The 23,282-nt window shown below is 39.8% G+C and overlaps 1 protein-coding gene across 2 annotated transcripts in view; it reads right to left on the bottom strand.

Annotated features, from left to right (window-relative positions):
• Positions 1–22,394, bottom strand: part of LOC135253363 (laminin subunit alpha-3-like) — a 31,895-nt gene extending 9,501 nt beyond the window's left edge. The window contains exons 1-26 of one of the 2 annotated variants that reach the window (XM_064332542.1): positions 22,159–22,394; positions 21,158–21,268; positions 20,087–20,205; positions 19,262–19,342; positions 18,458–18,561; positions 17,977–18,030; positions 17,432–17,583; positions 16,556–16,666; positions 15,411–15,522; positions 13,764–13,931; positions 13,319–13,515; positions 12,953–13,069; positions 12,524–12,678; positions 11,198–11,339; positions 9,092–9,191; positions 7,349–7,465; positions 6,375–6,545; positions 5,665–5,816; positions 4,768–4,956; positions 4,032–4,180; positions 3,530–3,695; positions 2,784–2,914; positions 1,900–2,044; positions 1,323–1,427; positions 701–852; positions 31–148 (exon numbers count right to left, since the gene is read on the bottom strand). In XM_064332542.1, the coding sequence (XP_064188612.1) occupies positions 31–148; positions 701–852; positions 1,323–1,427; positions 1,900–2,044; positions 2,784–2,914; positions 3,530–3,695; positions 4,032–4,180; positions 4,768–4,956; positions 5,665–5,816; positions 6,375–6,545; positions 7,349–7,465; positions 9,092–9,191; positions 11,198–11,339; positions 12,524–12,678; positions 12,953–13,069; positions 13,319–13,515; positions 13,764–13,931; positions 15,411–15,522; positions 16,556–16,666; positions 17,432–17,583; positions 17,977–18,030; positions 18,458–18,561; positions 19,262–19,342; positions 20,087–20,205; positions 21,158–21,268; positions 22,159–22,335 (3,495 nt within the window). In that variant the 5' untranslated portion in view covers positions 22,336–22,394. Of the gene's footprint in view, positions 1–30; positions 149–700; positions 853–1,322; positions 1,428–1,899; positions 2,045–2,783; positions 2,915–3,529; positions 3,696–4,031; positions 4,181–4,767; positions 4,957–5,664; positions 5,817–6,374; positions 6,546–7,348; positions 7,466–9,091; positions 9,192–11,197; positions 11,340–12,523; positions 12,679–12,952; positions 13,070–13,318; positions 13,516–13,763; positions 13,932–15,410; positions 15,523–16,555; positions 16,667–17,431; positions 17,584–17,976; positions 18,031–18,457; positions 18,562–19,261; positions 19,343–19,577; positions 19,720–20,086; positions 20,206–21,157; positions 21,269–22,158 lie in introns of those variants that run through there. The other variant, XM_064332543.1, reaches the window with a different exon arrangement.
• Positions 22,395–23,282: the final 888 nt, after the last annotated feature.

Genomic DNA, 23,282 nt, shown 5'->3' on the forward strand with positions numbered 1-23,282 from the left:
TCATTTAATTTCCTGTGCACTGTGACATACCAGGAATTCACTGGAACACCCCAGACCAACACCGATTTCATCCTCAAACTTGACAACAATGTTATCCAACTTGATGTTTGTCATGCATCCTTTAAATGGTGTGGCAGTAATGTTGTATCTGAATAAAAATAAATGCATATTCTTTTGTGAAATCAAACCATTGAAAAGCTTTATTCCAATAATGCACACACTGACGATGGTCAAGTATAGGAGTGTGGAATCATATTTTAAGAATCTTATAGGTAATCATGAGTGATTATCATTAATTGATTCATTAATTTATTAGAATGTCCCAGGGTCAAACTGTTGGATACTTGCCAGGAGCCATTTGAAATTAGGTGTATTGGTCAGAAATTAATTTTATTGTTATTTCCTTGATATACTGTATGCTGACACCTGCAGTGCAACGATTATACTTTTATTGATGCACTTACTTTTTAGCTTTCTCATCTTTTTTTAAATTTAGTTCTTTTTATTACCTAAATCATTGGCCAGCATCATAACAATTCTATTATAATTGAAAGCACCCAACATGTACCGGAAATTGTGTAAATACTGATCAGAAAATATTCCTAATAGGCTGGATTTGACCACACCTTCTGACATCTGACTATTTTAGAGAAGGCCTGTATCAGAGGTTGAAGCGCACTATGAAAGGAAAGATGCATACCTCTCTCTCAATGAGGGTGCGAGACCTCCAATATAATAACTATTATACACTCCCTGGGTGTATTTTGAAGTGATCACATCCCGCCCTGTTACCCGAACCAAGATTTTCTTTTGGTTGCCAAGAAGCACAACTTGAATCTCTTTACTTTTAGTCTGCAGAATAAGTAAACCAAGCAAATTTATCAAACATTGTACATAGAAACTCTATCACTTTGGATTTTCAAGTCAAATAACATCATAAAACTATTTCTTAATTAGCTGCATCAACACGTTCATTGTCTCTATTCATCTCCTCTCTCAACAGGTAACAAAATCAACATTACAATGCACTACCATGCCAAAATCCAGGCAGCTACCTAATATACCCAAATATATCTTCATTCTCAATTGCCTGAAAGAATGCTATTTGTGACAGCCATCTACAACAGTACAATCCCTTACAACAGAACACCCCTTAGAACAAAAGTCCCCCTTCGGACTGGTACCTATGGTCACAGTCAATTTTAGAAATGGGTTTGGTAAGGGTAGACATCATTGTAATAAAGATGATTTACGAGACATCCTTGTTCAAATTAAATCCATTCAGAGCAAACATCGCAAATGAATGGAGTAAGTGATCTTACCATAGGAAACTCTTTCTCTGGACTTTTTTGTTCCATCACATTGTTACCTACTTTCCATCGCAATACAATGTACCCCTTTTCCACAATCACACTATAGTAAGAGTCCTGTTTGAAAAGAAGAGAAAGCTGATTAATTATAGCTTTTGTGAGTTTAGAATAGTGCATTTCAAGCAGCAAAGCTAGTAAAGTGCCTATTAAATAAATGAAATATAAGATCTCATTATTGCAGTAGAATTCCACCAAGTCCTTCTCTAGCATGTTTCATTTAGCACCACCCTGTGGCTATTCATATAAGTACCACTTTCTTTCCAGTGATTTGTTCCAGCAATATTCTTGAGTAATAAACTATCTTTGTTAACTCACCTTTTCTGTGTGTAAAAAGAGGAGAGATAACCTGCAGCCAGCTGATGGTTGGTCAGCCACATCAAATGTGTATTTACTATTTTAAAAAGACTGTATGATATAAATTGAAAGTATGTGTGCTTATATGAATACACACCTGAATACACAATTTATTGCACCAATAACAACTGATGAAGGTACTTTTTAAGATACAGTATATAGGGATGTGACATACCTCATTTCCAATGTAAAATATCATTGCATTTTCTGAGTGGCTAAGGACGAGTTGGAAAAATACATATAAATCCTGTTGTTTTTTGATGGTTCCCTTTGCATACCCAGTTCCTTCAAAGTACCTAGAGATATGTCCTTGGGAATATCTGTAAAAGAAAGTAAGAAATGGATCTCGGCAGCACTCTTGGTTTGTATGTTTGTGTAATATTGCCTCAGGCTTGTGTAGCTTCTGCAGTCCATGTGGGAATGAAACTGGCACGCGCAAATGCAGCACCACAGCAAGAGATGCAATTAACTTAGGGATTTCAGTCGCTTTTATCTTTGCTCCAGGTTTTATCTTCACTGTCCACACTGGACTCACATGCACAACAAGCTTAGCAGTCCAATGTGAAAGCTTTCCCCCCCCCCCACCCCTTTCCCCCCTGATTCAGTCAAAGCTGCCAAACAAACTTATGGGGAAGTTTCACAAAATTTCACTCAATAAAAACATACCAAAAGATGAATATAGCACCAAATGAAAGGGAACCTGGTCATATCCCTTGGGGTGTCTAGGTGGTTTCGACTGAATCCAGAAGTGACATTATTTCAATAAAATGCCAGATTAATCTTGTTTCTTTTCTTTTTTTTTTGCCTTTGGAATGAATAGAGCATCCCCTTGTGGTAAAAAGAGATCATTTAAAAACACAACTATAGATGTCATAATTACATCTTTCTGCTCTTGTTTACCCAGTAAAGATTTGCTTCTCATTTGATATCAACAATGTGCTGTTCTTGGTTGGGACCAAAATGAAAATACCCATGTTTTTTTCTGTTTTTCTTCAAAAGGTACATCAAATGGCATTTAGGCTTTTGAGATTATATGCTTCTGTTCATTAAAAACTGTACCTTCCACAAGGTGGCTTTCTGTTTATGTTGCTGACATTCTTAAAGTTGTACAGGCTGATGAATCGATCATTGAAAGTGGAGAATTCGATACACCCTGTGTACTTCTCATGGTCACGTAGTGATGCTGGAGGCTGGAGGGTAAAGAATAAGATCTTGTTTAAGGTGACTGCGGTGACAGAACAGTAAAAGACTGCTTTGTTGTTTCATACAAAACAAAATAGTTTGCTCATACTAAGTAACATTACTTACATAAATTGTAAAACATACATACATACATAAATTACATAAATAATCAAATAATAAATATAAATAAAAATATAAATATAAAAATATAAATAATTATAAAAATACATTTTAAATCACATAACTTCTGTGAACAACTGTACAGTACTATTTCAGGTCGTCTTATTAGAGTGATATTTGCTAAAATTATATTGTATTTCCAAATGTGAATTCTGAAGTGTTCTACAAAACTTTATGTCTTAAAGGCTTTGCATCTGAAATATATTTAATGATTTGTATTGATCTGACTGACTGAGTGATTGATTGATGGACTCAGCTGATCTATGATGAGCATTTTGAAGAAAGTTCATTATCGTGCATCATCTAAGTAGATGCTATACATTCTATTAGAGGTGGTTTAGGTGATTTAAAGCACATTAAGATCATGAGATGAACAGTGCCACATACATCCAATCCTTTATTACTACAATTATTGAAAAAAAAAATGGAAATAGCTTCATTACAGTGAAGATCTTATCTGGATATCCACCAACGTAGAAGACCACTTCTCCAGGATCCAAGTCCAGAAGTGTTCCAGTAGAATCCCCCTGTGAACTGCTGGATTGCGGAGGGTGGGGGTTGGATGATGTGAAGGATTTTGTGAGATTCACTTCTACATCCTGGTAGATTCTGATGGGATCAAAAGATTGGTTAAGGATAGGGTTAGGTGTATTTCCCAACAGGTCTGAAGCTTGGATTTAAATTCATTTCAAATTCAGAACAAAAAATAAAAAAGAAGAAAAAGGTTTGGATGGACTGATTTGTGACCTGAGTGTTTTCAATCTGTTTCTCAAACAAGAAATCAGGACTTTATATTTACATTTTGTAACATTTTCACCTTTGACCATGAGACCATAAGTCATTTTAAAAAGGAGGGATGCAATAACTTGCAACATTCAAAAACAGTACAGGAAGGCCCATCAATATCAAAACCCCTGAAGCTTTGTGAAAAAGGTTTTCATGCACCTATGGAAGTTCACCCTGTCGAAAAATGCCGCCTCTGCAGGGGACTCTGTGATGGAGCTGGACTTGATCTGGTGCTCGGCTCCACCCAGCATGTAAACGCAGTACAGCACATTGTCCCTCAGGGCCATTCCAATGTAGTCTTTGGACGACTGACAGGAAAACACAAGCCAGTCAGGTCATCATTACCCACCATTACTGCGAAAGCTAAATGCTACAACAGGTTACTAAGCAGATTATGGCTCAGGGTTTGGCAACAAAAAATAGGCGCTATTGTTACTACCAGACAGTACCTGCTCAAGTCTCTCCCAGATTCACAGTATGAACATAAAATGTGTTGCTGTGCTTTCAAATATGTACTTATGTGTAACACACTGAAATCAGCCACGCACAACATACTACTCACTAAGAAAACAATGTACCTACTTTCATTGAAGTAATTGAACTATGACTGATAAAAAAGTATATTTTGTTAAAAACCTGAAATCTATGATGTTTCTGAGACCAATAAAAGGGGTGGCAGCATAATAAAGTAAAACAGGGTTTGAAAGGTTACAGGTTCAAGCACACTTGACATCTTCACTGTCATATTGGTGTACTTCTGTATCTGTCAGTTTTTGATGGATAACACATAAAAAATACATATACACACATATATACATTCATATGTTGCATAAGATTCTCTGGATAAGGATGCCTGCTAAGTCATTTCTGGGGGCTTTTTGAGGTGGCCACTCACGTTTCTGTTGCCGAGGTAAAGCACAAACATGTTTCCAGAGCCAGCAGGTTTCTGTCGGGGGATGCGTGTTGGGAGGACAGGTCTCTGCAGGGAAAAGGCAAGGTTGGTGTAGGCCTTCAGGTTTTCCAGGTCAGAAGGGGGCCTCAGCTCCACAAACCCATCGCCTGAAAAGTCCACAGGGACCGAGATCTGCGGACACACAAAGGCGAGAAATACATACAGAAAACTATTTTAACAGGTGCAGTTCCCCAAAATCAGGGGTGAATTTGAGTAGTGCTGGCCTACGAAGTTTAAAACAAAAATTAATAATTATCTGTACCACTCTAGATATACAGGTAGTTCTATAATTATTATCATGAACCAGATTGGTTCACTTAGTGGAGTGGTGGAGTGGTTAGAGAACTGGACTTCCACAAATCTATCTGTTGTTTGCTTATAAACAAGCATGTAGCAAGGCAGCTGTGTATAGGAATACTCTGGAAAAGTGTATTGCTGAAATACATAGGATTAGGAGAACCCAGTGTCCTTCTATATATAATAGATGTACGTAATTGTTTGTCATGCGTCAATGGCACATATTGTAAGTTTTTGTTGGGTCAGTATAATAATAATAGATGGTATGGTTTGTCCTGGGTCAGTATGGTGCTCTTGTTTTTTCCTGGATCAGAATAATGTGGTGATGTTTCTCCTGTATCAGTAAAATGTGAAATAGTGTTGGTCCTGAGTCAGTATAATGTTATGTAGTATTTGTCCTGGGTCTGTATAATGTGATGTACTGCTTGTTCTGGGTCAGTATAATGTGATGTAGAGTTTGTCCTGGGTCAGTATAATGTGGTGTACTTCTTGTTCTGGGTCAGTATAAGGTGATGTACTGCATGTCCTGTGTCAGAGGCTCACTCTGTTGGCGGCGTCCCTGGCCTGCCAGATCAACTCCTTTATCCTCCTGATGCTCTGGGAAACGTTGTTCTTCGGAGGCAGCAGATGGCTATCGGCCTCTGTGCGGTTCAGCAGGCTTCGGAGCGAGGGGATGGTGGCCGTCAGGTTACTGACTGAGCAAACGAGCAGGAAAAGGATTAAAAATGTAGCTTCCTCTGCATGACGCCCTGCACTTCGCTTTGGCTACCCTACATGGATCGAATCCCATGTTTTTGGATGGAGGAAATAGACTGCAGTATGCTGATTGACAATTAAAGAAATGTGTTAGAGGTGGTTACTGGTGTCTCCGATGATCTAGTGCTGAGTGCTCATTAACATCACTGAAGGCATGGGGACATCACATGGTCAAGTCCGTAGTCTCTCAACTACAAATCCTTACAAATTCCCTTGATTGGCTGGGGGTTCCATCTTCCATCTCTCTATGGTGTGAGCCCATCTATACCTATATCTTTCTCTGTTTCCCCCTATTAGCACAAAATGAGGACATGCATAAGGAGGGTGGATTGTCTGTTCTTCTTTCGGTTAAAAGAGAAATCGTTCCAGGTATGGAACACAATACCTTGCATGGCCGTGGTCAAGGTCTAAGACACCGAGTGAGGTGTTTGTGCTGTGGGTCAAAGTGTGTGTGCCAATGTGGGGCTGGTAAAGACAATGTCTAAGTCTGGACTGACCTGTTTTATTCAGATCTTCTAAAAAATTGACAAAATTCAAATCAGGAACAGATACATTCATCTTCTCCAAGTCATCTCTGATAGAATCAATCTTGTCCGTCGCGGTATTGATGCTGTTGTTGGCAGAAGCCACATTTGCCTTTGCGGCGTCTAAGATGGCACCAATGTCATCTAATTAAAACAAGGGCAAAGGATAAGGGTCTTGTGACAATGATAACACACAACATTTCACATCACAGACAAAAGGCCAGTTTGGACTTAATTGTTTCACTGATGACTCTATAGGTAAAATGTACCACCGTGCCTGGATTGTCTGCTCTTAAAGGACCTGACGACTGTTTGATATAATGCTTTCAACCTGAATGTTGTGATAAATTCAAATGTGTTATTACTGAATGTTGTCTTGGAATTGCTTCCTTCTAGAGTCACCTAAGTACTAGGTATTTGCCAGGTAAATATATGGTAAGAATATCACATAATTGGGTCATTGCCACTGGTAAAAAAAAGGTAAACACTATGACGCTTGAATTGAAATACTTAAAAACACCTTCTTTATTACCTGTCAATTCAAGTAACTCTTGTAGTTGAGATTTAGGTTGTTAGATCCTGAGTTTAATTGTATACATCCTTGGAATTTAGATAACACTTTCATGAAAACACCTCTATTAGAATGTAATCATTGTTTAATTCCCTAGGAAGTACACAATTACACACAGGCTATAATCATGCTAAACCTTTGATAATTCCAAGATAGACGTTAGAATAGGTAATAGTGGAGGAAGTATTTCAGTTTTAGTTTCATAGTATTTACCTTTTTACCAGTAATTACCCAGTTATGTGCCATTCTTACCACACATTTACCTGGTAAATATCTAGAACATAGAGGACAGTAAAAGGAAGTGTTGAAGGAGATCCAGGCATTCTGAAATATCAATCGCCAGACCCACTCCATTGCACTGAATAAGTACACTTGCCTCTTCCAATCTTGACCAGTTTGTTCTGGGCTAGCAGAAGCTCTTGTTGCAGCATCTCTGTCTTTCTCTGGGCCTGGGTCAGTTGGTTAATCTGAGTAGCCTGCTCATCTGCGGACTCTGCACCGTAAAACGAGGAGAGACTGTTACTGTAGTGTTACAGTGAGGGGACAGGTACACGTGGGCACTGTAGAGCAGGGCACTTAAGTGTAGAGATGACTCTCCACACTTGGTTGAAATCATAGCCTAAATCTTAAGGCCAAAGACCAATCTGAATGATTCATTTATATCTCTGAGATATGCTTGGCCACATCTCCATTGAAAAAACATCTTTCTTATCTCAGGAGGACTTCCTGGTAAAATAAAGGTTAAGATAAATCAAATAAAAATACATAGAGAAGGGATTATGTTGCAACTCATTGATAGGAATCACTTACCTTTACAGTTTTCAGTGAAATTTTAAAGTGGTTGTTTTTATTGACAGAAGCATGTTTTACGGTGCAAACTTCAGTCAGTACCATAAAAATCAGCTTTCTTTTTTGGATTTTACAGATAAAGCACAGATAATACAGCATTCAAATGCATGGTTCCAACCATCCCTGTATTTTGTTTTCTCTTTTTTATCCCTATTGGAATCTCTTGACAGTTGTACCTGAACCTCATTTGGTTCAACCACACCTCACACAGGTACAGTAGCTCTGCACCTGAGATACTGCACTCAGTCTGGTGCAAACACCCCTGTGCCTATTTCCCACTCTAGAGCCCACACAGTCCTATAGCAGAGCCATGACTATTTCCCACTCTAGAGTTCACACAGTCCTATAGCAGAGCCGTGACTATCTCCCACTCTAGTGCCCACACAGTCCTATAGCAGAGTCGTGGCTATTTTCCACGCTGGACTATTGTCCACACAGTCTCATAGCAAAGCCACAACTATTTCCCACTCTAGAGCCCACGCAGTCCTATAGCAGAGTCGTGACTATTTCCCACTCTAGAGCCCACACAGTCCTATAGTAGAGTCATGACTATTTCCCACTCTAGAGCCCACACAGTCCTATAGCAGAGCCGTGACTATCTCCCACTCTAGAGTCCACACAGTCCCATAGCAGGGCATGACTACATTACATTTATTTAGCAGACAATTTTATCCAAAGCAACGTATAAAAGTGAATTTCAAGGTCATTGGAACAACTACACTCTAGAGCCCACACAGTCTTAGAGCAGAGCCATGACTATTTCCCACACTGGACTATTGCCCACACAGTCATATACTGTAGCAGAGCACTGAAGAAGAAACACATGATGACAACTAGTAGGCTGTGGGCAGCTGGCATGTCATTGGAGGAACTAATGCTGCTGAACCCAAAGAAATTACCTTTCACTTATACCTACCCTACCCCTGGCAGTTATGTCCAGTTCTTGTGGATTTGTGATAATAGTCCAACAATGAGCATAGCCCAAGCTTGGACCTGTGGTTGTAAAGGCGCATCCTGAACTCCTGACTCAACCGCTGTCTTAAAAACGTGTCCAATGTTTTCTTATTCTCAGGGCACTTAACATCATGAAATAGAAGCCAATTAAAATACATTAATATATCAGTTAATGATTATTTGTTTTATTATTTATATTATTATTTATTACTATTGATAAATGGTGATGTAATGGGACCTTAACATAAACTGTTGCTAAAAAATAATTTTAAAAAATCAAATCAATGGAATATCAAATAATTTTGCATAAACATACTTTCATGTTCATTCTGAGCATCATTGGCCTTGGTCAGGAGTCCTTCCGCCTGGTCTTTCAGGCCCTTGGCTTTCTTGGGAAAGTCTTCCCCCTTCACATCCTGCAGAAATGATCCCAATATACACTTTACAGGAAGTGAAAGAAAAAGCCCAGACTGCACAATAATGATACATTATGAAAAGAACACTCAGTATCCATATGTGCAGTGACACCCGATCATTTGCCATGCCATGGAGAGCCAAGAGTATGCAGGTTTTCAATGCAACAGATCAGTACACCTGTGAATTTCACACCTTCAACCAGAGAGGAGGGAACTGATTAGTGAAATCAACAGTTGACTTGAATGTTTGGAATGAAAACCAGCAAACTCTTGACCCTTTATGACACACAATTGGCCACCACCCCAGCAAACATATGTGCTCACAATGTTGCTTGAATGTTTTGTCAATGTTATAACATTGCCAATACATGGAGGCAAAATTGTGAGAACATTTGGTGTTAGCTGGTACTGCATTAGGGCGTCAAAATATAGGTTGACACTGCTCATAATGTCTTCTGATGCCTATACTGGAGGCTATGCTTCAGCACAGATATTTCACTGGGATTAGATTTTACCCTTTCAGGTACTGAATAAACTACAGAAAAACAAAATTCCGCATTGCAGTAAGTAACTTGTTTCTTCGACAGTTCTCTCACTGATGTGCAGAAGTACTTTCAAATTTCACTGGCTTCAAAAGAGTTAAAGTTTTGTATGCTTAAATGACTCTCCTATTCAAGGAAATTCCTGTGGTTCTCCATACCCACACGTCTATAGGCTATATCAGCTGGAATTTGAACTGACAGCCAGGGTGACAGTTAACCATACAGGCCAACCTCGGGTTTACATGGACTAACCACAATACAATTAATGACACTGTATTGCACAGCAATGCTTCCCAAACATAGATGCATTAATTCAGGCTCCTCTTACTCAGTTAGATTACGGAAATTAATGATACACTGGATTGGATCCATTGAATGCTACCTGTTGAAATATAGTTCTAATAATTATTGGGAGGCTGGTGGTGTGTTTGTGTCAATGAAAAGAAAGTAAAAGTGTTGTCAGAGACCAATTGCAGAGGTCTTCCTTAGCCTACAAGGCACTTTGAGATTGCTGGGTTTACCAGGGCTCTTTCTTCTTAATGATGTTCCGAACAGTTGATTGTGGTAAACCTAAATTTTGGCCTATGTCTCTCACAAATTATTTCTTATTTCTCAGCATCATAATGGCTTCCTTAACTTTCATTAGCACAACTCTGGTTCTTATGTTGACAAACACAAAAAACAGACTCCAAAGGCAATCAAAAGCCTAGAATCAAGAATACATGCTGAAAGCTATCTTATACGTGTACTAAAGAAGCAATTGAACACAGCTGACCAATCAGAAACATATGTGAATCCATTTGTCCCAAATGTTATGGCCCCCTTCAAAAATGAGTGGGGAGGGGGAGGGTGGGGGCTATGTATGAAACCAAAATGTATTAAAATACCCTTTACTAAAAGCTGATAATTTGCACTTTAACCTCATATAGGCGACTCCAAAGAATATGATGTTGCCGTCATTTCTCATCATACCACAGTACACCAGTCAGCCTTGCACAGACATAAGTCACAAGAAGACACTTCATGTGCAGCTTAACAGGTAGACATGCAGGTCGCCGATTGAACAGTGTGGTTTGCTGTAACATGCTGTTTGCAGGTTTTACATGCTGTAATTCTGGCAGGCTAAAAGCCTCCCATCCCAGGGTGAGACTAGAGCCAACTGTGCATCTCCCTGTGGAGATTCATAGTTGCTGCCTAGTTAGCACTGGCACAGTACATATTCACTGTCAGGTTGTGGGGCCAATCCATGCAATAGAACACTGCCTTAACAGGATGAGCCATCCAGCCCTTCACCTGTCCTATGACTGGAAATGCCAAGACAGATCAAGGATATAAATCAATAAATAGCTCTACTGAAAGATGAGCTTGTTACTTGGAGTGAATACCAGAGCACTGGGTGGGTCCCTGAGACCAGACGTAATTAACTTGTTCAGGGAAAAAGTGGTCACATCTCAGATATCTTACACTCAGGGCTTTGTCAGCTGCCTCCTTTGCCTGTCTGGCTGCCTCCTTCGCCGCAGCGACTGCATCAGTGATGTTCTTGTAGATCCCAATGGCATTGATGGCGTGCCGCACATCTGAACTGTTGGTAGTGTTCTTCACGAGCCTATGAATTAAAAAAAAATGCTGGTGAACTTTCGCTCCAGGTGGTGGGTATGCACACTGCTCCAATTGGTGAATTTTTGTGCTGAACTTTCTCCAGCACAAAAATGGGTTTCTTCAATTTGCCAGTGATCTCTCTGTTGCATCAGGTTCAATGCAAAATAAATGCCTCCATTACATTGTGACATGACACATGCAAATCAAAACAATTTATTAACTGAGGGGTGATTAAGATAATTTCCTTGAGATTAAGAAACTTAATGAAGAGTACCATAACAGTGACCCACTAAGGATAACAGAACCTGTGACCCTCCGCTGCCGCACACCGATAGACTTGAGAATAGAAATACTTTGGGTTGTTTTCATTGATGCCGCCATTTATGTAAGCAAAGGTTCTGGTGCCATTTTCCTTCCTTCATGTTTCTCATTCACCATTAACACAACATAAGGTTGCCAGTACCAGCCAAGCTAGATGGTTTTTTTAATGTCAATTTGTGTGATGCTTGTTTGTAAAGGTTTGGTACTGGCAAAAACATAAGATTTTATAAAATTCCCACAATCTTTTAAAAGCAAAGAAACATAAAAGTGAGGAGAGGAAACAAACGTAGTAGGCTTCAGGTTAACAAGTCTAGTCTTTTTAAGGAACAATGAGACAGAACTGTTGTTTGCTACAAACATTTTGTTCAAGGTAAATGTTATGAATTAGTAAGTAAATGTTCAAACTGACGTGAGGTGAAATAATCCGGAGAGTTATAAATAATTACTAGGTAATAGTATGACAGCTAGGCTAATTTTCAAGATGGAATGAAGGCAGAATTTTGTTATACAAATCATTAGCTAGATGGAAGGAATTTTATATTATGCACAGCTAATGCACCAGTAGATTATCTAGAAAATTGGTCAAACATAAAATGATCTTATAAAGCCAATTGGCTGAATTTATTAGCAGACACTACCAACTCCAGCTCATGTGTCTCTTCAGTCTACTTTATTAGCTTGCAGATTATTATTATTAGCTCTGAAATATGTTAATTGTATTTCATAAGTAAACAAATATTTGAAACATAGAAATATGTAAAAAAAACCCCATTGAAGCACTGAAAAACCATGGAGATGGGACAATCAATGCCTTGGTCATTCCTACTGCATGCTCTTCAAAGCCAACAGAAGGACTGCAGGTGGACTCACTCTTGCAATTCCCTGGCAAGCTTGTCAAGCTCCTTGGCATGCTCTTCTGCCCTCACAACAATGGGCTCTTTGGACGCTGCCTGGGAGATGGTGTTGACCTTCTTGATGAGTTCAGTTCTGGCCCCATCAAACTGTGCAACAAGTCTTTCATATCCCTTTCATAAACAACAAGACAGGAAATGTTGTTTAAGTGCAGTAGTGAGAATATCAACACTTGACTCTTTAAACACTACAAAATCCAAAACCACCCAAAGTTACTGTTTTGGCTGAATTCAGTTCAGAGCTTAATAAAAAAAAGAAATAGAAACTACAACAAATACATTAGGCTTATTCAGTAATGATGAAAGTTTGCAACATTACTACAAAGTTTATACTTTGTACCAGTCTGCAGTGTCATTATTTTGGTCTCTGTCTTTTTTCTTTTTTTACCATTTTTAAGTCCCTCAGCATTTTCAGAAGGCCTGCTGTGCCTTTCAGCTGATCCGTGGCCATTGCAATCTGCCCAGTAACCAAATTATGCACCTCTCCCAATTCCTTTGAACGGTGCTGAGAAAGACATACAGAAATGATTATTGTTAGCTTTCTGATTTGATTTAAACAGTGCTTCATCCCAAATAGGTGAAAAGTCAGATTCTTTGTGAAGTTTAGTCCCAACCAAACTCTAGTGTCCTCTGTCCTTTCCTATAGTATACACATGAAAGAATATTAAGAAATAGTGCATTGACGTTAGTTGACATTAATCTGGAATATCTGGAGTGCTGACTGCATCACCAGTATAAGACGCAATGCAAACACCTGAATGTCCTCCAACATGGGAACGTTTTGGCTGTTCTGTAGGGTTGCCCTCCCCACGATGTCATTTGCTTCTTTCAGGGCTACCTCCAGATCCATCAGCTTGGACATAGACCAATTCAGCAAGTCAGCAATTCTGTCAACCTCACCCTGGTTACTGACCAGCGGCTTGGTGATGTTGTTTTTGATGTAGCGCAACACTAAAATACCAACAGTCAACAGAGAAAGTGACCATTTATGACATAATTATGCACAGTTAAAAAGCAGTTAAACAACTTCTATTTTCTTATTTGTATTTTGCATTTCATATTTTTAAAAAAGGATTTTGAAATCAAGTGAGTGACAGGGAGAAAGATAGAGAGGGGATAGGAAGGGAGGAGAGAGAGAGTCCCAACAGTGCTGTTGAGACAAAGAAAGTCAATGATTTTGGGGGGGTACAAAGCCCTACATTTGCTTGACTCCTCCCACTCTCTGTCAGCTGCCTCCTTCTGAGCAGAGCAATCATGCTGCTTCATCTCCTGCACCATCTTCTGGGCTTCCCTCACCATGCGGGACAGCTCCTCTGTGTCCACCATGCTGCTGCTGGCATTAGCCCTTTTCAGTTGCTCCAGGAGGTCTAGCGGGAGTCGAAGGCAGGTGTTTGCTTTAGAAAGGAGTTAATCCAGTGCTTCATTGCTGAATATGCCCCATATCACACACTCATGCCCCCCCCCCCACACACACACACCACAGAGACAGAAGCAGGAACATTCCCAAGAAGTACAACACATGTGCATGCACACACCATCATCATCATCATCATCATCATCGGCGATCACTCAGAATCAAATGTGATGTTCCTCATGGGAGGCCCTTTAAGTCGGTCTTGATATGGTTGATAAGGCCAATCCTGGAACCACAGACTTTACTGCAGTGTGGGAATGGATATGTAGTGTTGGGGGTGGAAGGTGGTTTGGCCTTCCTATATTTGATTGCCGCTTGTCTCACTAGGTGGCAGGTTTTAGCTGGTGATTTAGATAATGGTTGCAATGAAGATGGCAAATGGGATGGGTGCAATGATGCATCGCTGTTTGACACCCTTTTCAACGCTAAAAGGCTCTTTCGTTGCCACTGCTACCAAGAACAGCGGCTGACATGTGGTCATGAAGCCGTTGCAACATTCTGATATATTTCTCAGTGCATCCAATTCTTGACAGAATTAACCAGAGAGCTTGTTGGTTCAGGGCGTTAAAAGCTTTGGTGAGATCAATGAAGGCTATGTATAATGGATGCTTTGCTCTGCATTCTGCAAAGATCATGTCAGTTGTGCATCTGCCTAGACGGAAGCCACACTGAGATCCTGGGAGGATATCTTTGGATAGGGTAAGGAGTCGGTTTGAAAGGACATGGGAAATTGTCTTCCCAGTAGTCAACAGGACGGAGGTGCCCCTGTAGTTGCCTGTCAGCCTTGTCCCCTTTTTTAGAAGGTAACAAATCACGGCATCTCTTGCTGTATTTCCTCCTTATCCCAGAATTTCAGTCTTAATGTTTCCTTGTTTTAAGGCTAAGGATTATATTGCTAGAATTAACCCTGGCATATTTAAGAAAGTTCCAACGTGCCTCAACATCATCAGGGTATCTGATGGCAGACCCTCTCATAGAGCAGCTTGGAAGTGTTGTTGTGTCATAGGCTCTCCCGGATTCTGGACGTTTACCCTGAGCTGGCTCAGCTTTTTCTGCGTCCACCTTTTTTGGTACGAACCAAATTGACCAAGCTGGTTCTTCAGTATGATAAAGCTTGTCTACCAGCTAAAACCAGCTCAACCAGGCTGGCACACCAGCTCAGTACAGCTTGACCAGATTGGTACACCAGGTACAACAAGCTTGACCAGGCTGCTGCATCAGTCTGGTTCAGCTCAACCAGGCTGGTACACCAGCTCATCCCGGTTCAACCAGGCTGGTTCACCAGCTAAAACCAACGTGACCAGATTGGTACACCAGCCCGGCCCAGCTTGACAAGGCTAGTATACCAGCTCAGTCAAGCTCGACCAGTCTCGTACACCAGCTTGACCAGCTACATTTATTAAGTTATTGTAATTTACAATTCTGTTTGGACCTTGTACACTCAGGAACAGAAGGCGAGCATCGGACACCAGGTGCTCAGCTCTCTGATAGGTCTTTCTGGTCTTCTCACGCCCCCTCTGTGCATTCAATAAAATCCTTTTTGCCTGAACAGAAACACATTGATGTGAGCCTTAGCCATGGACATTTTATCAATGTTTCTTGAATGAATGCAGTGGGAACCTTTTTTAAACACATTAACAGCTTACCTTTATTTTTTAGACAATAAAGCATTGGGGTATTATTGTCTCAAAAAGAAATAGATAAATGGAACTGATCCACAAATAAATGCAGCTGCTGCACAAATAAATGTAACTGAACGGGGTGAGTTTCATTATAGTGCTGAAGGAAAGTTAGTAAACTACAGCTTGACTAACACTAACATTAGCTGGCTAGCTACTGCTGGCTAAGTATGTCAGCAAAATGTTATTTTCAGTAGCTACTTCATTGTGGGATGTAACTTCATCTAGGACTGTATTCAATAAGTGCACTAATTAGCAAGCTAACTAGTTAAATATAAGAAGTTGTAATGAGCAACTTTCAACACTTGAGCATGATTCTGTAAAATGGTAAGCAATCCTGACATCAATCTGCAGTTTGCTATTTGTGGATTTCTTTCCAAATCATGCCATGAGAATTGTCTCAAAAATACAGAAATAAATGCAAGCAACAGACTACATTCAAATGTGAACCAGCTGCATTTCTTTGTGGATTGGCTGCATTCATTTGTGGTTTGGATAAATTTATCTGTGGTTAAGTTATGTTTATTTGTGGATCCCCCGCATTTATTTGTGTGTCAGCTACATTTATTTGCGGATTGGCCACATTCATTTGTAAATCAGTTATGTTTATTTGTGGATCCGCTGCATTTTGTTTTGTTCATCAGTTACATTTATTTGTGGATCAGTTACATTTACGTATTTATTTTTCAGGCAATAATAACCCCATAATAAATCAGCCAATATGTAAACACATATAAAGACATTATATTTCCAGTTTGGCGAGATCACCCCTAAAAAAATGGACATCGTGCTTACAGCAGTAAAAATCAAAATCAAACCCACAGTACTGTATTTGACTTAAGGCTAATATCAACAGACTAATTTCCCAAGGCACACCCCGATAAAGAGAAGCAGAAACCTTGTCCCCGAGCTGGCTGATATCTGCATGGAGAGTGTTGACATCTGCCTGCAGCTCCTTGACCTTTGACCCTTGGATTTTGATGGAGTGTTTGTATTTCCTGACTAGGTCCTGCAACAAAAAAAGATAATTTTAATTCATCTGTAATGCGATTGCCACCTGTTACGTTTGCTCTTAGATTACTTCTACATTACTTCTCTGCTGTTTATAAGCTGTTACATGTAGAAATATTACTATTTTATGAAATAGTCATTTTCGACACCATCTATATGCTTGTCGCAGATCTGTCGCGCATCTGTGGCTCACAGCTCAAATGACTTGTCCCATACCTTAGCTTGAAAAGCTTTAAGATGCTCTACCAAATCTTTTTTTTTTTCTTAATAATTAGAAAAAAAGACTGAACTGCACACGTCTGTCTCACTTTATGGTTGAAAACCTGGACCTGATTAATTATCACAATTTATTTGCTTGAGTAATTCCCCTATTCTTGAAAGCTTCCGTACAAAACAGTAGCTAATGTATTTACTTAGTACTCATTTGGACTTCTGGGAGGTCAGCACAGTGTATTGGTCATTGATAGACTTATGCAGTGGTAGGCATAGCAGGGCATAATTATCAGGCTTATTACTTTACTTTTATATCCCCTTCAGCCAAGGCTCAGATTGTGTGAGTTGCTGTGGTACTGCACATGTGCCTTATGTGCACTCATAATTAAATGCTTTATGTAAAAGCTGTGTATTCTTTGAAAGCAATTTAGTGACAGTCTATTATAAAATGTTGGAATACTCTGCTTCTGGTGAACTTCAAAGAGTTGTACTGTGCATTGCATTCATGCATTGGGTCAATCCTATAAAGAGTACTTTAGGACCTTGGTACCTGTGTGGTGGTGATGGCCTCCTCCAGCTTTTCCAGTCTCCCCTGGGCAATGGGACCAATGCTGGGGTTCTTCAGTTGGGTCTTCAGCCTCGCAAGCTCTATGTCCATCCCCTCCAGAGCATCCAGTAAGGCTTGAATGCAGCTATCGCACTCTGATGGTGACAACAGTATGTAAGGGCACACTACAGCACATCCAGTGCAGTTTATAATATGATCTGGAACAGTTCACTCTGACAGGAACATTAGTGCACAAGAATATACTATATCTAGTACAGATTTTTGAATTATTCCTGTGTGTGGTAAGAATATTTTACAGATTGAAACAGTTGCATCTTTTTGCAATTTTCACACTTACATTTAACACGCCTTACAATTACAATACATTTTCAGTTCTTTGAGGCACAGATTGTTATTTCGTAATCTACACTGCACGTCTCTACTGTGTGAAATTCTCTTTTGCTGATTTCTGACCTTGTACGGAGTTGTTTTATGGATGATGTTAAGGCACAATACAAAATATCAGTAAGAAAAGGAACATCACAGACCTTGGCATTGGTCTCCAGGATCAGGGTCACTAGGTTCCAGAGAATGTATGCACTCTACAGTAGAATTATAAATAGAGCATAATAATTTTCTTTGCATTCAGTTGTGGCTTTGTGTTCAATCCAACTGCTACATGCTCTGACCTTATTTTAAACTTACAAAGTGACAAATTATTGGATGTGTGCTGATGAGTAAGAAACATGAACATATAGAGCTCGATTTCAAGGACAAAATAAGTCTTTGTTAGATTGAATCTGGACTAAGAGTGTATTAAATGTACATTGGCATTGGGTAATTTGTGGATTTTTGAAAAAAAAAAATTCTGACGAAGTACAACATAATTCTTATGACTTATCATAATTCAGTTTCATTTGTTTGCATATGCTTGCATTTTGTTGTATTGTGTGTGTGTGCGTGTGTGTGTGAGGGGCGTGCGTGCACGCAAGTGCATGAGCACATTCCAGGTGTGCATTCTAGATTCACCCCCAGTCCTCGAGTCACAGGCGCTGGGGTTGCCATTGTCACAGTTACAGGGCTCACAGCTGTCCCCGAATGCTAAAGGGTCACCATAGAAACCGGGAGCACATCTGCAGGACAGGAAGTGATATGGCTTTGTGAGAAACAACAACAGTACTTGTTTTTGCAAAGTACCTTTTGTTCTGACTGTTACCATTTAGTATAAAGCTAGTTTATTGTCATGTGTATTCTTTTCCTCGTGGAGTCAGTTTTAAGCACCTTAATAGCTTAATAGCTTTTTACCACAGTGCTACCTGGCTGTGAAAACTCGTCAGTTGGACCAGAACAATACTTGAGCAGAAGTCCTGTGTCCGTATTCAAAAAAACCTCAGTGCTGAGGCAACAGGAGTGTTAAGAAAAAATGGACTAATTCCCCATCTGGCCATGTAATCAGCCGCCATCCCTCCCTCTTCACCTCAACTGATTTGTTATGAGCATTATGACACAAAATGGCAGCTTTGCTTTACCCATCATAGAAAAAAGTAATAAAAATTTAACAAGTAAACATAAAATTTATTTTGTAGCCTGAGAATATCTCCACACCCTGTTATGCTTTAATCCTGAAATGTGCCATTTACATTTGATGCATCATTGTCCATAATTGTACTCTAGATTTTGTATGCAATTAGATATTCTGACTTTAATTCTGCTTTGTCAACAGACTGGAGCTAGAGCAAATGATGCTCCACACCCAATGTGGTGTATTAAGTATAAATCCCCACATTTATGGAAAGTGCTCAGGTCTTGTTTGTTGTTTGGTGGAAGACAAACCTTTCACATCTCGGTCCAGCATAGCCTGGTCTGCACACACACCTAAAGCCTTCATTAAGTTCCATACAGCTAGTAGCAAAACTGTAAACACAAGACAAGCCTTTTATTCAAACAGAAATACAGCAGAATTCCCCAATGTAAAAATTCAACACACCTTCACAGATAACAATGAAGCTGCAGCACTCAGCAGGCTACAGTAACAAAGCATAACAAATTACTCAACCTTGAATCCCAGTTTAATATTTGATACAATTTCTGGATTACTATAATAAATTACACATTTGAAAACAACAATAACAATTAAATCATTGCATACTTAGCACACACTATTGAAATGATGTTGGCTGTTATGAGAAAGATATACAAAAAAAGACTTGCTGGGCTGTTGAGTGGTCCTTCTAAAATACTGGTTTCCAGTTTAGTGATGCGCCACACATAGTTCAATATTGAATTCTGACTGTACCGGAGCCGACTGTGGTTGACTGCCCAACAGAACAGCATGTCATTGCGCATAGTCAACAGGGAGGGATCATGTTAGCAGTGTAATCTCTGTGGCATTATGCAAGAGGGACTCCATTGATCAATCAGGCACTTGCAAGCTCTGTGCCAACCACAAAGTCTGCTCTTCATGGCAATGGCCAGGAACCTCTGCTGGTGGACTAAGGCATAAGGCAATGCAGCTCTCAGTTACAACTATGGGATGGCATTTGTGCATGATCAGGGAATAGGAAAATAAAAAAGTGGGATCAAAACTGAAGTCAGTCCAACCCAAGTGCGACTTTGACTTTCATCTGATATATATTGTAAATAATGTCTTACACTGACCTGTTGGACAACACAGTGTAGGGACATGGACAGACTCGACAGGTCCTCTGAATGGCGTTTCCATAGTAACCTTCTTTGCAGTGCTCACAATGGTCACCAGCTGTGTTATATTGGCAGTTCTAGTAACACAGAAGATGGACATTAGAGCCCAGAATTGGACCGTATGAACGGACAGTTTTATCAACTAAATATTTATTGATATCAATGTTTAATTTCATGATTCCATTTTATTTAAATACAGTACAAGAATGAAACATGTTCAGATTCATTTTACTTTTTTATCTAGTTTTTAGCCAGAGCTAGTATCTCAGTCTTTGATATGCTCTATATTTCCAATTTTTCATTGCAACAAGTTGAACATCTTATATATAATTAAATATTTATAGGCATAAATATAAATATAGGTGTGCTTCCCTATAAAGAAAACATTTTAGGAAATTTGTAGGTACCAATCTAAAAACTGGAATGAAACAAAACATTTCCTAATCCGGTTGTTTTTTAGTGGTGTTGCTTGTGGAAAGACTTTGGCATATTTAAAGTTATATCAGTGCAAACTCTTTTTAACTCTCTGTAACTACCCCTTCCCCTCCATACTTGCTGTACATAATACATCCTTACAAAAATGTGTGTGTAGTGCCTTTCATGTTAGGAACTTGTGTGGGAGGAAACTAAGAACAGTGGCAAAATGTGAAAGAGGAAAACTTAATGGCTCAAATCTATGCCTTTGGCAGATATAATCCTCAACTTTTCTGTTATTGTTAGGCAGGAAAATACAGGCTTCATGTACTCATCAAAAATTGAACCAGCCCCAACTGAACTCATTATTTTAACTTTTTTTGTGTCATTTGGGACTGCCACTTGTTATCTTAATGAAGTCCTCAAAATCATAGCACTCATGGGAGAAAGAATAAAAACCGGTATTTAATGATACAGCCTGAAAAAAGTCTTGTTCGGCTTTGTTTTTGTTCTACTTGTCTCCAGCTCTTTCATTCATGTGTGGTTAAATTACTGAAATCAGGCTTAGCCTTAAGGAGAGTAGATAGTGTAAGAGTGACAGAGAGAGAGAAATACCAGGCATCGCCCTGTGCCATCCTCGCACTCAGAAAGACCGTTGCATTTGCAAGGCGCACAGTCGCTATAGTGCAACCCCCTCCTCACTCTGTAGAAGCCAGGGCCACAGTCCTGCAGAAGTGAAGAGAGATGCTATTACTGCAGCTCATGTCTTCAACACAGGCCTGGGACAGCATTTACCTTCTATTTCATGTCTATCCAAACACACACACTCATACTACAAAAGAAACATGCCGCTTACTGCATAGATAATCTCAAACATCTTGAAGGTGTTTATGTGTATGTCCTTGTGAACGCACTTTTCACATGAAACAAGGCAAGAGGTGAAAAATAGACGAGGACTGAATCCAGAATCTGTAGTCTTTCGCGCCAAAAGCCTCCTTCCACCCACACCCCAGTCCTCACACTCTGCGCTCCACCGACCTTGACCCCTCCTAATTAGGCCAGCTGCTGGGCTACACCCAACGAGAGTGAGGTGATAAGAGGCTGTTACAGGCAAAGTGCAGGTGTAAATAGAGGTGTGTTACCCTCTGAGACAGCATAATGCACAGCTCTGTCGAGGTTCTGTTGTCCTGTCCTTAAAAGCATTGCATTACAATTTTACATGTGCCAGATGCACTTGTCCGGAGTGCCTTACGAACCATTCAATCAATTTATTACATTCAGTCAATTTATGAGATGATTATTTAGGGAAACAATTAAATTCAGAACAAATACCTTGTTCAAGGAAAATAAAAAATCAGTAACCAATCAGGGAATCAGATCTGCAACATGCAAATTGGGAGCTCAGTTCTGTAACCTTTACACTATGCTGCAAACCTGCTGTCAGCAGTCTAGTATAATAATGGTGCCATGCAACTATACAATCACAAACGAGGGGAAAAGATATATGGAGCAATATATGCCAACAGAAAAACTTCTGAAAATACAAGCTTCTAAAAGGACAGACAAACATTCCTGAATATGCTGTTGATATGTTAGGTGAAATTCCTCCTCATTACCTGTCCTGCTTTAGGGACACAAACCCTCAGTCCTCTGTGAGTGTGGATCCTGGGGATTTGAACCTGGGCCGGGTGGTTGTCGTAGCCTCCCCAATCGGACTGCTGGTCGGGCTGTGGTGTTTGGGCCCCGGTGGGACAGAGACCCCACATAGCACACAAGAGAAGCAGCCACCCCATTCCTTTTCTTCTTCTCAAGTATGCAGGCAGGATATGGAAGAAAAGAAACTCACTCCTCACCTGGCCCAGCTTCTTAAAGCACTCCCACTCAGAATGAAGCTGGCTCCGCTCCACTGCTTCCTGATAGGCCGGTAGCAGGGGAATATGTATAGTATGGAGGTGTGGAAGGCCATGCAGTTCCACAGTGCTGGCTTGAGTAAGAGCCAATGAGCAAAGGTCACTGGGCTGTGTCTTTGCCTCCACATGCTGCTCCATCCTGTAGTTTTATTTTATTTTTCGGCAGAATTCAGCTGTGAATCACACCATACAGACTCTTCCACCAGGGCTGTGTTCTCTTGTTTATTTTGTTTGTGATTTTTCATTCATTAGATCAGAGGGAACCATTATGTATGGTGGCATGTTGCTTAGACTTGTTGTACGGCATGCTGGCATATAGCATGCAGAAAAATAAGGACACGGATTCTGAGGAATATATCGACCAATTTCACCTCAGATTCTTGATAAATAAAAGGGCACAGCTCACACACACACTGTGTGCCTTTCTCAATGCACTGTTTTTGAAAACATTGCAAAAAATTGGCACTCTGGTCCACAGGCCTTCATTAAAAGCATGATGAATACAGTAAATAACTGTAAAACATGCTATGATAACCCAAAAGTTATTTTTATGAGTGCTAGAAGTTCTTTACTGCCCTCTTTCAATATCTAAAAAGGTTTTCATCAATTATTTCCACAGTGCAAATACTGTAATTATTGAATCAAGGTGTGCTTTAACTTATCAGTACATTAGTTCACAGAAACTGGTTAAGTATTACATATACTGCATGATATTGACTGAATAGAAATGGTATCCCTGGCAGACTAACGAGAAGTTATATTAGGCTAGCATTAGCTTCTCTCTTCAGCAACAAAATACTTGAGATTTGTTCATTATACATTAATATTGC

The sequence above is a fragment of the Anguilla rostrata genome, chromosome 4 (genome assembly GCF_018555375.3).
Source record: "Anguilla rostrata isolate EN2019 chromosome 4, ASM1855537v3, whole genome shotgun sequence".
NCBI lineage: Eukaryota > Metazoa > Chordata > Actinopteri > Anguilliformes > Anguillidae > Anguilla > Anguilla rostrata.